Raw genomic sequence first — 14,265 nt, 5'->3', positions numbered from 1 at the left:
GAACTCATTCGCGTTTGTTAACCGTTACATTAGAAGGTAGTGATGTGTGCAATAACTATTGAAAAATAACGTTGTTATAACGTTATCGATATTTTGACGATCATTAACCCAGGTTACGCAATGTAACGATAAAAAGATCTCTGGTTTGATTCCCAATAGAATCATTTAGGGTTACAAACTGTTTTAAATTGCTTCTGATCTGGTGGTTTTCAGCAGTACTGTAGTAAATTTAATCTTTTTTATGGGACTAAGTAATTTTTCTAGTTGTGTACCTTATTAACATTGTTTTTCATTTTTCTGGGACTGGTTTTAACTACATTTAAGGACCATAAGCTAGTAAATGCAGTATGGCACCGTCGAGGAACATAAGTAGACAAATCCTATGTGCCTGCACATAGGTTCCCGGTCAGCCGTGACCATGAAACCTGTAAAGAGTCCGAAACGTTGGTTTGTTTTAAAAACAAATATACGCGATTTAAATCCGAAAAAATAGTTTTACAACAATAACAGTTTAAACAATAACATATACTTTACTACAAATACGAACACTCCCATCACTACGCGTATTAAACGCCTCCCACCACAACATGCCACAGTCCCTATTCCATATCGCTACCAAACAACGTACGCGCATTTAGAATGATACGCTTTATTACCAAACGCCACGGTTCATTACAGTGACGTATATAATGTTGTTTACTATATTATCGCGATAGTATATTGATAACATTATGTAATTAATATCTAGTGTTTTTATTATTATGTACAAATAGCTTGTTCGAGTACGATCCAACTGCCGACACAGCTGAGTTTTTTCATCATTGTTATTTAACCCTTTTTATGAAACCCTGTGTCGCGGGTGCCATGGACACTCCCATAGACAACCACAAATTACACCCAAAGTCACGAAAGAAATGTAAGCCATACAAATATTTCTACCGGCCCGGGAATCGAACTTCCGCGTGGCAGTCAGACATGGTAACCGTTTAGCCACGGAGACAGTTAAAAATTATATTTACTAGGCAACAAAATTTAATTTATCTGAATAATACAACCGCGCAATCAAAGCGCGGCCGCGTGCCGGGACGCTTATTTAAGTTAAAACATAAAAACCGAATAAATAAAGCGTATTTTAACCGACTTTAAAAAAGGAGGAGGTTCTCGATTCGACTGTATGTCATTTTTTGTATGCATGTTCCACGATAACTCCGATAATTTGCGAACCGATTTTTATGATTGTTTTTTTAAATTTTTATTGAATAGTTTCAATTATTTTTTTGTGAAATTACTCCACTAGTTTCATTGACTTACAAATAAATGGACGACGGGTCTATTACAAAAACCACGAAAAAAATGTCCCAAGTCAACCTATTTAAACGTAGTGACATGTAAAGGAATATGAAAAAGCTAAAACGTTGAATTTAAATTGTAATGTCATCGCAGTACTGTCTAATTTTGCTTGCTTCGCTGTCAGTCGAACAAACGAAGACTAAAGCGTGAATGACGCTCTGTATACGATTTTAACGCCCTATAAGTTCGGACACTTTTTAGCGCGGACCCGACGTCCATATAATTGTAAGTCAATGACTAGTTTGTTATATTTATCAGAAAAAATTCCTGCGATCCGGCCGGACTCGAACCGATTCTTTTTTTGTTGGAAAGAGGATATCTCAGATGTGATCCCGTTTAAATTTGAAGAAAATATTCCACCTTTAAGTGTGGCAAACTAAGGAATGAATGACTTTTGAGGTATTCAAAAAAAAGGAGAAAGCTCTCAATTCGACTGTTTTTTTTTTCTTTTTTGTATGTATATTACGCGATAACTCCGGTATTTGTGAACCGATTTTCATGATTCTTTTTTGTTGGAACGAGGGTACCTCCATAGTGGTCCCATTTCATTTTGAAGAAAATCATCCACCTCTAAGGGTGGCTGATCACGCATGAACATTCATTTTTATAAATAGCGCCTAAATTTTACTTAACTTGGTTTTGCTATTGTCCAATTCAAGGCGTTTTTCTCTCTCTATATACTTTGAGTAGTGAGAACCAATTTTTACTTTTTCCAGTGTCAAGTCCTGTTTAGTGGCGAACTAGATGTAATTCCACGTACTTCTGAGGTCAGTTTTTTTAGTACTCTGTACTGTTTTTGCCATGAAAGTTAGACGCACGCGGTCGCTGCGCAGCAGCAACGCGGACACCGATCGGTGACCGCGCGATGGCCGCACGGGGTGAGCGCGATGAAATGCGCGTAGATTGCGGCCTAAGTAGAGGTTTATTCTCATCACAAGGAACGCTGTTCGACTTTACAAGTTTTCCTTGCTATTAATAATATTATTGGTTGGCCTATGTATAGTCCTACTGATGGGCTCAGGCCTCCTCTTACAACAAGAGGGCTTGGGCTTGTAGATTGTAGTTTTAGATAGATAACACGTTTATTCAGCACAACAACACCAACAACAGAAACAAAATATTTACAATCACTTCACAGAGTATAACATGAAAGCATATAGAACATTCATTATTAATTTTATTCACATTTATTTAGAACACATACTGTGAGAAAAACAAACAAATACTATAAGGACTGATAAAATTTTATTGTACCTACGACTACAGTTTGTGCTGAAATGGCCCTGACTCAGCCTAAATACTGTAGACCGAGAGAAGTCAGACAGTGCTGGTTTTCTGCCAGTACCATATGGTGAGCGATCGCAGCGCAGTAAGTCATGCCACCAAAGTGCATCACACGCAAATACACTCGTATATACCTAGCTCTAAATACTATATATATATATATATATTTTACTTGATATATATATCAAGTAAAAGTGTAAAATGTAAAGCAAGTAATGTAAGTAGTGTAAGTAATGTAGGTCAGCAATATAAATAATAATGTAAGTTTACAAACAGAATATTCAATTATAACAATAGCCTATATAAGTTCCGTACATATATATAAATGAATATATATAGGTACGGAAATTTATTTTAAGGTATCAAACGCATTGAATAGGGAAATATCTGTGTAGCGAGACACATCTGCTCTGACAAAAGATGTTTTTTGTGTTCACGCTTAAATCGTTTTTTTTATTGATGTCACGCAATGGAGGTGAAATAGCATTCCATCACTTACTGGCGCGATACCTGAAACCGCCGCGAAAAGCAGTCGATCTGTGTTTTGGGATGTTAATAATATTTTTAGAAACTAATCGGAATTTATCACCACTTACATGTTGTGACCCATTAATTTTATGGTATAGATAATCAGGTTTACGGGTTTTAACTATATCAAACATTAGGCAGGCCAAATATAGCTCTGACGGGCCTCCATTTTCAGAATGCCGAATTTTTATTTTATATATAATATGTGTGCGAGGAGGAATTCGAAAACAATAGCGAGCACAAGAATTTTGCACTCGCTGGATCAGTTTTTTTGAGCTTTTTTTGAGACAGCCACTATACACCGTGATACTGTAGTTCAGCCTAGACAATACCAGTGCCTCACAAAGCAGAACTCTCAGATCCTGGCTGATATAAAATCTAAAATTATACAGAACTTTGAGGCGATAGAAACAAGAGCGTGTGACGTCCAATATATAATTTTCAAAACGCAGCTCACTATCCATTTGCAACCCAAGATTCATAATGTTTTCTCATAATATATTCCTTCACCTTCAAGCACATGGTTTTGAAATTGAATTTCGCACATAACCGAAAAACCCAGAGGTGCAAGCTTGGATTCGAACCGACGACACTCTAGAGAGGTGGTAGATCAAACTAAAGCTACCACGGCTGTTCTGCTATTAGTAATAATAATAATAAATGGCTGCGTTTCGGTGACCTTTTTTGGAAAACCGAACGTTTTGTCTGTGCAATACAGGATGAAATTATCAAGACGCGGAGCTATCGGAGATATTTCCCAAAGGACGGTACCGCAGGCATATGTCGGGCATGTGGTCGTCCCGGAGAATCACCAAGGCATATTGTTTCCGGTTGCTTCGCTCTTGCTCTAATACAATCAGGCAGGCAAAATGTTATATCAAGAGATAGCTCTGAAGGACGGACTCGTGCAACGAGGTATTACAAGTATACCCGAAGCCAATACTAGAAAACGACCCCACCAAAATCTATTGGGACCGATTCATTAACACAGACTATAATACGAAGACGATATAGAATCGATCGCATTTGAGGATATTTCTTGTGGACGTTACCATTCCGCATGACAAGGGTCTCGTGAAAGCCGAAATCGAAAAACGTAGGAAGTATTTGGATATGGCGCACGAGATCACCGTCATGCGGGATGTGGCCTCCACTGAAAGAATTCCTATTATTTTGTTCGCAAATGGGTTAATTCCAGTCACTTCCGCTCTCAGCTTGAGGCGGTTGGATTTCTGTGGTGTCTTGCTTCCAGCACAAATGCAGAAGGCGTTCCCGCTCTACGGCACGTATTGTACACCAGTTCAAAATCTGAGTCCCTGACCACCACCACCACCAGTTCACAATACCGCCTCTCCCTTAAATTCAAAATTTATCTTTTAGGCCATGAAGAGGCGCGAATTTCTTTAAGAACGACTTCATTTCAGAAAAAGTTTCCATAATTTATATCATAATTAAACAATCTCAAATGTAAAGTCAACAGCACATCAAGCAAGAGGTACACTTTTGTTCCGTTATCGCCTCTAGTGCTTATGCAACGGCATAAGTTATGTCAACATGTAGCTTGATTTTTTCTGTGATACCAAATAATGAGGTGAATAAGTCGTTCGCCTGGCTCACAACAAGGACCTCTACGGCTACTAAAAAAATAAAAAGAAATGACAAAAACAATGCAGTTTTATTATTACAATTCTTTTATTTATAAACATACAAAGTCTAACATCATTGTAGGCTTAACTTCTAGAAATAGGCTATACACAAGCCAGTCCTTGAGTCTTCCGATAGATCCATACATTTTTTGGATATAACCGAAGCACAGCTAGCAGGACGAAGCGAAGCTTTTTTGGCATCGACTCAAATTATAGTTTCTAAACGAAGCTAGAATGTTCCTCAACCGATAAAGCGATGCCACAAGGGCGTTGCGTCGACGTGGCGACATTGAAACACAATAATTTGAACGTACCGTACACATGAATGCGTCTTTTGGTCATAAATCCCCTGCAGCTTGATTTTGATTGCCTCTTTCGATCGAAAAACTGCGTCTTTTCCGAGTCGAGGCGCGTAATTCCGATTCACCACTGGCCGATCGGAAACCTTTGACATTTCTAATCGGAACAATAGATGATTTAACTCTCAAATTAGAAAAATATAGTAGGTTATAGTAGGTTATAGTAGGTATTATAGTAGGTTCATCTTTTCGCTCGGAAACCCATCTGATTTCGAGACTACCCGATCGGATAGATTCCGTTTTGAATCAAAATCAGGACGCTGGTCAGTTGTCCGATGCACACGCGTTTCTTTGCCGCGTGCCGTTTTAACACACCGTGTGACATGTCTTTCTGTAGGGCTAGCACGACAGGATTTGCGCGGTAGCAACACGAAGCGCGAGATATTGCTATTCTCGCTTATAGATCTCGCGCTTTATATCGCTCTCATGAAGTCGCGGCCTGTCGTGCTAACCCTACTAATCTAATATGTTGTGACGCAGCGTCATAATGCAACGCCGACGCAATGCATCGCGTGAAATTAGGAACTAAAATCAAATTCCACTTCTACAGATGGTAACGAAGTTCAAATATCGCATTTCGACCTATAGCTTTAAGCGTGAAAAACATAGAGAGCGGGAGCGGGTCTGGCGCGAGTCGGGTCGGAACCACGGCGGGTCTAATTCCGTGTATTTATTTAAGAGGGAGCAGAGGAAAAATTCCTAATCTTCGATTTGATTTTAGAGGGGTATATCCACTTTAAAGTTAAAAATAAAATACTGTATGAGTAACTACACGATATATTCAAGCATAGACATTAATCAGAAACATAAAACAATAATGTTTCCTCGATAGAAAAAAATCACGAAATGACCTCTAATTTTCACATTTTTTCGATTTATCCTCGAAATGCTACAGGTTGTTAGGACAAAAATTAGATAATTAATTATATTTATGCATGATCGACAACTGTCACTACGGATTTTTTTAAATCCCTTTAGTTTTAGAGTTATTCCGCTAAAACGAATTTGGTACTTTTAATGCGTAAAATTCAACATCTCCTGTCGCATGTCACGCGAACTTCAGGCATATATTTGTTTCACAAATTTGGGCGGAGCCAACGTCAAAACTTTTTTGGCATGCTCCCTCTTAAACGATAACACACCGAGCGCAGGGTGTCAATGTGACCTCCTTGCATCGTCAATCCACCGTTTTATCACCTTTTCTCTGGTTCCTGACCACTTCGTTCCGTCGTCACTCTCTGCTCGAACGCCGTAGCGAGCAGTTCGGTTGTAATTTTCAAATGCGTCTCATTTTGATCCTTTTTCCAGTTCTCACACTAATCATGTGCCAATTTAACTCGGTCCTTTTGAGGTAAGTGTCTACTACGAATATAAATTCAACCATTAGCATATCCGTATATAATTAAGATAGGGAGTGTTTTATAGCATTGTACCTGTATTTTACGTACCTTTTCTTGTTACAGCCCATTGGCTTACAATTATATGGACGTGTCGGGTCCGCGCTAAAAAGTGTCCGAACTTATAGGGCGTTATAATCGTATACAGAGCGTCATTCACGCTTTAGTCTTCGTTTGTTCGACTGACAGCGAAGCAAGCGAAATTAGACAGTACTGCGATGACATTACAATTTAAATTCAACGGTTTAGCTTTTTCATATTCCTTTACATGTCACTACGTTTAAATAGGTTGACTTGGGACATTTTTGTCGTGGTTTTTGTATTAGACCCGTCGTCCATTTATTTGTAAGTCAATGTTACAGCCTTTCTTTCCTTTCTTTTCCTTCAAACTATCAAATAAATTTTTGTGGACCGTAGTATCATATTTTATTGCCATAATCCTGGTCACGGCACACTATAGTCCATTTGTTAAGGTACTTAACTAAATGTATACAATCTTGATACATCTTTTTATTGAAACGTTTACTTTACAAATCAATAGGTACAAAAATAGGCATGCAATTTCATATGAAGCTAAGTATTTGTATTTTGTATTTGAAAGAAAGTAAAAATCATTTTATAAATGTATATTTCGTTAAAAAGACATCTCAAGATTGTTTACATTTAGTCAAGTACCTAAACAAATTGACTATAGTGGTTTACAACCTTTTCATACTGACCCTTAAGGCATACGAGGTACTATAAACCTATTCACGCACATCAACCTTCTAAGTTGATGTTCTGACCCGAGATAAGAAAGTGTGACGGCACAACCTTTTCAGCGGGAACGAGACGGGGGCACGTGTCCGCGCTCAATGTGTCGTCGTTCATATAAATACACAGAATGAGACCCGCCGCGATCCCGACCTGAGCCCCGCCCGACCGCACTCGCTTTCATTGTGTTTCACGATTTAAAAAATATTCATTTGTAACATTTTGCAGCCACAGAGCTGTGAAAAAAGGAAAAGAAGGAAAAACAATAAGAAAAATAAAGGACACTACTGTGCTTGTGTAGGTAGACGTTCCACCTAGTATAGAAAGAAACTGCACTAGAACACCACGGACCTAGCGTTTTAATTCCGAGGATTTAAATTAATCTAGGAAATTCAACTATTTTTTCGGATCTATGTAATATTTCTTTCCAATTTGTGTCAGCCATGACCACAAATTACTGGTCATGTAAATAAAGGTCAAGAAACGTTGGTTTGTTTGAAAAAATAAACCAAAAAATATTCGTAAGTTACATTTAAAAAAATAGTTTCATTTAAATTAATCTAATTTTGTCTGTTAAGTAAAATATAAAAATATCGATAAAACATTACACTACATTTTAAATTTCTTTTGGTTTTTTACGTAAATTTATGATTATCTTATATAATTATTGTACTGTATTTTCAACTAGTGCGAGTTTTTAATTCAAAGAAACAAAATCAAATGTACAATCCACATAACACTTAAGGTTTGCATTTAAATATATAAACCAGGGTTCAAAATGATAATTACCTAATGATAATAAATGATGACAATTATCACAATAACTCCCATTGATCAGGATAATAAATTATAAAATTCAATCGAATAACAACGTCTTTGTTTGTACCGTATCCAAATGTATTAAATGTCAATCTCAAAAAAGACACAAACCAAATCGTTTTCCCGAAAGATTTTTCTTCGTGATGATTTAATTTTCTCGCTTCTCATCATTTTTAAACCTATTAAGCAGCATGGATAATATAATTATCTATGTGTGATAAATTATCAGATAATTATAATAATTATTATCAAAATAATTTTAATTTCTCGAACCCTGATTTCAGTACAACAGAAACTTAAATAATAACGCTTAAATTAAATGCATGAAATTCATTGATGATCAAATACCAGACAGGCCAAATTGCTGGTAGGGATTGCCCTCTGTACTTAAGAAACAAGTCTAAATTATCGTTTCCTGCTAAACAAACCCTGTACTACATCAACAGGCAAGCCCTTGGTTTCAGGCAACAGGAAAAATGTAAACACGGCAGTTGCAACACAGAGTCCTGCGAAGATATAGAACACTGGTCCAAGACCGAACCATATGACCAGAGGGTTGAACATGAATAGAAGAATGAAACAGGTTGCCCAGGACCATTCTATGACTAGAGTTGAGACGAAACTTTTTATCTGTAACAAAAAATTGGTAAACTGCGTAATTTGTACTGCGTAATTGCTAATTTACCTAACAAGGTATGTTCTTCCTCCATACAATAACAACTATGGAAAGCGTATCTGGAGATACATGTTACCATTACTGCTTAATAAATTGCCAAGTGACGTTTTTGATAAACTCATAGGTAAACCGAAAAATTATAAAACAATTCTTAAGTCAATTCATTTATCAAATTGTGAAAGTTGTTAAGTTTAAGTTGCGTAAATTATTAGAAACGTTTAAGTATTAGATATTAACTATTTTATTAGACGCCTGATAGCATGTGATGGCAGCGGTACATAAATTAATGGTTTTTATTCGCTGTTTTGTGTTTCTTTTTGTAAACTTTTTAATTGTGAATAAAATAAGAAACCCACCCATCTCTAGTTATACACACATGAATTTGCACTCACCTCAGGTAAAAATACATCAGTAACGAGAACATAAGGTATTGTCCCCGCTCCGAAAGTGTAACAGACACTGAAGAGATACATGAACAGAGCTGTGACCCAATGTGGAGCCCAGTGGAACTGTATCTGAGTGCCGAGAGCAATGCAACACACGGCCGCTGCTATTGAAGAGTAGATTAGGAGTGGCTGGAATTGTAAAAACAGACAAGAGTAATTAATGAAAGTATAATAATAAAAAGTGGAGTAATTTCACAAAAAATAATTGACTATTATAGTTTTATGGACTTGAACTTGATCACTACCAAGCTCTGGAGCAAACATAGGATCTACGATGGAACGAGCTTGCCCTGTGACTGTGAAATGACACTTGTCAGAAGAAGTCACAATAGCATCCTGAAAATGGTCGCGGGCAGGTTGAAGTACCAATCCTATAATATACTGTGCCTTATATAAACAAAGATCTCACCCGTCTTCCAGACAAATCGCTCAAGGTTCCACTCATCAAAGCAACGGCGAGAGTGATCAAAGCCTGTATGATACTGCATACTGTAGATGACATGTTTGGGACAGCTTCGTCGAACAATGGCTTGGCATATACTTGTAGCACGGTAAAACCTTGGAAGGTTCCTAATGCTACAAGAGACAGAGTCACGAATAGCGCCCGTCGTGTGGGGTATGATTTTCCTGCAAGAACATACATTTTTGTAAACTGAGTAAATTTTAAATAGCACTTCTTATGAACGGGTTCGTCTAGGGAAGTTCTGTCACCTTAACTATTTCTGTCGCCAAGCAGTAATGTGAGTGTAATTGCGTTCCGGTTTTTAAAGGTAAGAGCCAGGTGACATTACAGGCACATAGGACTTGTCCTTTTATGTCTCAGGGTTACGGGCGCAGTAGCAATGCTCTTCAGATCTTTGCGATTAAAAGCTCACCTCCCTTGATATCATGAAAAGAGACGAACAAATCGTGCTTGATGCACTCAGAGCTTTAAATCGTAAAGACCTGCGCGGTTTCTACGCCCCTCATCTTGAGATATAAAATAGATAAATCCCGTACACCTGTAGTTTCTCTAACCCCTTACACGCCGCAGAAATAGGTAATACACTTAACTGGTCCAACCCTTTCTCGAGCGCTCTGCTACTATTTAATAAAAAAAATTATTTCTCAAATAGACACAAATATAAATCAGCAACAGGCTTCGTCACATAAAAATCAATAAAGTAATTCGCCACAGGCTTAATCATTATTTATAAATTTTTAAGAATTACTTAAAAAGGACCTGTAGAGCCTGGATGTCTAGTAGGCACGCTATCAAAATGGATAACCTACAGCTATATTTTCCCCAGAGATCGAAATTTCGATTACAAATAGTGTAAAGTGTAATTACACCCTGAGACAAGTTGACAAGTCCGATGTGCCTGTAAATTCACCAGTACCTTTACCCTTCAACACCGGAACACAGTAATGCTGACATTACTGCTTGGTGGCAGAAATAGGTAAGTTGGCAGTACTATCATGACCGAACTCTTTCACAAGGACCTCTACTGCAACTATAATATTATATACAATAGGCCGTTTGCTTCGCTTGCCCCATGAGTGACACAGGCTCGGCGCCCCCTAAAACTCTGCGCCCATATGCGCTGCACACCCTGCACCATAGGTCAAGCCGGCATTGCTCAAAGGTCCCCATAACACTGACAGCATTACCGCGCAGAATGGACAACGAAATTTGGTGCATTAGGAATTTCTCAAATAGATTTAACTAGGAACCAGAATAGTTAACCCCATTGATGAAATCTCAGTACTCACTCATGAACTTCCAAAACGAAATTTTCTCCCTAACTTGCTGTTTTTCTTCATTCTCAGGTTTCAACGCAACCTCTTCCGGATTAGTGTTATCTCCGATTAAATCGGGGTTGAAGGCTCTCCGGAGGTTGTCCATCTCGTGCAGTACTTCCTTGGAATCTATCGCTGCATGCCTATAGAAGGCTATAGATCTAGCTGCTTCCTAAAAATCGAGAAAATTTCAATTGTAGACATAAAGAATATTAAGAAACATTTTTTTATGATAATCACTAATTACTTACTACGGTTTGATTTCTATTTATTTTCCCGATAGTTCGGAAGTTCCGGAAGTCTAGTGCTTGCAATAATAATAACAAAAACAAGAGTCCTTCAACTTCAGTTTCACGTGTGGATAGAGTGAGTGTGGTTTTTCAGAAAAATTATGAGAATGGTAACGTCACAAGTAATCGCAATAAAGGTAGTCGTCGATAGCGAAAGAGGGTAGAAAGATAAGTCTGTTCTTAAAGCTTGTCTCTGCCTCTAACCAGACAGCCCGTGATAATGAAGCATGTAGCCGTTCCGAAACATGGAGAAAACAAAAAAGAAATCATACCGTGGTAAGAAACCTGTGTAATTAGCGATAATCATTGAGTCAATAACCACGAAGGTGTTAAAAACCTATATTTATTATGATTAATAATTAAATTACACAAATAATCTTAAACTTTCAAACAGTATTCATGGATACAAAAATAAACACAATATTTTTTCTTATTCTAGGGAATCTTGTTACAGCCTATACTAGGGCGCCAACTTAAATATTAGATTATCCTCTACTTACAACCATATTAATGTTCGAATAGATATAGACATTTTTGATTCTTCCCGTAATGTTTTTAAAAATAACATTCTCGAATCGTTTCCCCAGTAATTTCATAAATTCTTTGTTGTTCTTTTTGTTGCTTATTATTATTTTATTACATTAAATGCCGTGTACGTCTGTAATAGGTACGTAATATAAATACAATCCTAATGTAACGTTACACTGTTATCTAAGAGTATATGTACTACTGTTGATGTACCTTATCTATAAAATAAATAAATATAGTATAGCTAAAATACAATTACAAGGGTTATACGCTGGTTGTGAATCTATAAAACTCAATTGTGTAAAATTTTGACTTAGGTACGGTGCTTATCGTAATCATGGTAGAATTATACTCGTAACTTCCTGTAGTTACAATATAAATAATAATAACAGTAACTATTGCGGGAAAAAGTTAGTAATAGACGCTAAAGGTTGGTTTTTGTAAATGAACATTTGCAAACACATTTACAATATTTCAAATATCGATCGAGAAAATTTGCAAGAGTTACACGATCACTACCGTACATACAGTAAAAAATCACTACCAAGGATTTTTGTCATCTATCATATACAGAAGCAGTAATTATATTAGTTTTTGTTTCAATATAGTTTTCAGATCGTAAATGGCAACTCTTGAATCTCAAATGTTATCTTATTATAGAATCATATACATTGCTCTAAGGTATGACATTGCTTCCTTGCTTTCGTACTGTTTATGCACGGTACTATTTGAACACGGGAGACAGTCCCATATCTTTATATATGAGTTTTGTTTATAATAATCCTCCCTGTCAACCTCTTGGTTATAAAGGAAGGGCACAATAGCTTGTGCAAGCAAGTCCGCACAGTGACCTTATCAGTCAAGTCCTGAACCCAGACTTCATCCTATTCTCAACAGGCCAGTTCCTTGGGTGAGCTGCCTCGAGTGCACGTCCAGCGCCCTCCGTATTGTCCAGATAGGTACCGAAGCTGTTAGCATGCTCTTTTCCCGTTGGATATTGCGCAACTAACGGCACGCTCACCTCTAGACGCCGAAGCGTCTCTCCAGTTCCCAGAAACTTACGCACCTGGAGGGATCGGAGGATATCTAGCACATCCTCTACTAGCTTTCCGGGCTTGTTCATCATCGCTTGATCAGTTGGTTACAGTGTCTCTGTCCCTTGTGCGTCCTCGCCATAGGCCCTAGACTAGTACCAAGGCAGGTGCAGTCCCATATCTTTCTACCTAAGTTTTGTTTATAGTACCCCTCCTTATCAACTTCTTGGTTATGCGGGAAGGACACTATGACATGTGCGAGCGAACCTGGGATCATCTAAGTCAGGTCTTAACCCCGGATCAGCCCGTTTGCACGGACTTCATCCGGTTCTCTGTAAGGCTAGTGCCTTAAGTAAGCCGCCCCGAGTGCACGTACAGTACCCTCCCTAAGCACGCTCACTTCCCGTTGCGCATTGCACAACTAGCGGTTGCCACCGCTAAGCCGTCTATAGAGTCCACTACCAAATATCCTCATTGGTGGCGGAGCTGTAAGGCACGCTCACTTCCCGACGCCGAAAAACGACATCTCTCCAGTTCCCAATAACCTAAGCGGCTGGAGGGACCGGAGGATATCTAGCTTATCCTCTACTAGCTCTCTCTCTATGCTACCGGGGCAGACAAACGTATCCAGTCCTACAGCTATAAATAAATAAATAAAGCTAACCAAAAACCCCTACGAGTCCATACCCCTATCTAGGTCCGCCGGAGACGCCCGTGAAGGCCTGTCACTGGTGGAGGACTTGGCGCGGACCCCCGCCGTACCTGGTCTTACCGGTAAGCCCGTAGACTCCCATGAACTCCCAATCTCTCGAGTCGATAGATAAGAGGAGCACGGGAGACAGTTGAAATGTATAAGCGATTAATTTAGATTGTCTAATATTAGTTGTTTATTGTAACATGTTAATTTTCTTAGACCTTACCTCTACTCTTCCCTTCTTCATCAAAAACGTTGGACTCTCCCTCAAAATTCCAGTCAGAAACACCCCCACTATAGCAATTGCTAAGAAGGTATACAACATCGTCCTGTAACTTGTCCATCCTCCCAAAGCATACGATAGGAGAATTCCTAGAGAACAAAATAACAGAGACCCTGTAGTCATTGATCCTGAAAATGAGAAAAACAATTTGTTTTTATCTTTGGTTAACTGACCACACTACTAGCTAGTAGAAGGTGATGGATTTGATACCCAACTTGGGTCTGCATTTCAAAGTCAAATAATCTTTATTTCATAGGTAAGCAAATTATGTTTGAAACCATCATATTGATTTAACTCTGCTGCTCATTCGTAAGACAGATTTCCTTGAGAAGAATGAGCAAGAAACTCTAGGGCTTGCTCTTTGTAAATAAACACTTGTATACATTTATCATATTATAC

General features: G+C 38.2%; 1 protein-coding gene across 1 annotated transcript in view; it reads right to left on the bottom strand.

The window, feature by feature from the left end:
• Positions 1–7,914: 7,914 nt before the first annotated feature.
• Positions 7,915–14,265, bottom strand: part of LOC113229048 (sugar transporter ERD6-like 5) — a 17,967-nt gene continuing 11,616 nt past the window's right edge. The window contains exons 4-8 of the mRNA XM_026462530.1: positions 13,810–13,994; positions 11,011–11,209; positions 9,668–9,885; positions 9,205–9,387; positions 7,915–8,766 (exon numbers count right to left, since the gene is read on the bottom strand). Of these exons, the coding sequence (XP_026318315.1) occupies positions 8,542–8,766; positions 9,205–9,387; positions 9,668–9,885; positions 11,011–11,209; positions 13,810–13,994 (1,010 nt within the window). The 3' untranslated portion in view covers positions 7,915–8,541. The remainder of the gene's footprint in view (positions 8,767–9,204; positions 9,388–9,667; positions 9,886–11,010; positions 11,210–13,809; positions 13,995–14,265) is intronic.

The sequence above is a fragment of the Hyposmocoma kahamanoa genome, unplaced genomic scaffold (assembly GCF_003589595.1).
Source record: "Hyposmocoma kahamanoa isolate Upper Pololo Valley unplaced genomic scaffold, ASM358959v1 270, whole genome shotgun sequence".
Classification (NCBI taxonomy): domain Eukaryota; kingdom Metazoa; phylum Arthropoda; class Insecta; order Lepidoptera; family Cosmopterigidae; genus Hyposmocoma; species Hyposmocoma kahamanoa.
Note: the sequence above shows the minus strand (reverse complement) of the source record. Positions and strands in the feature narration are given on the sequence as shown.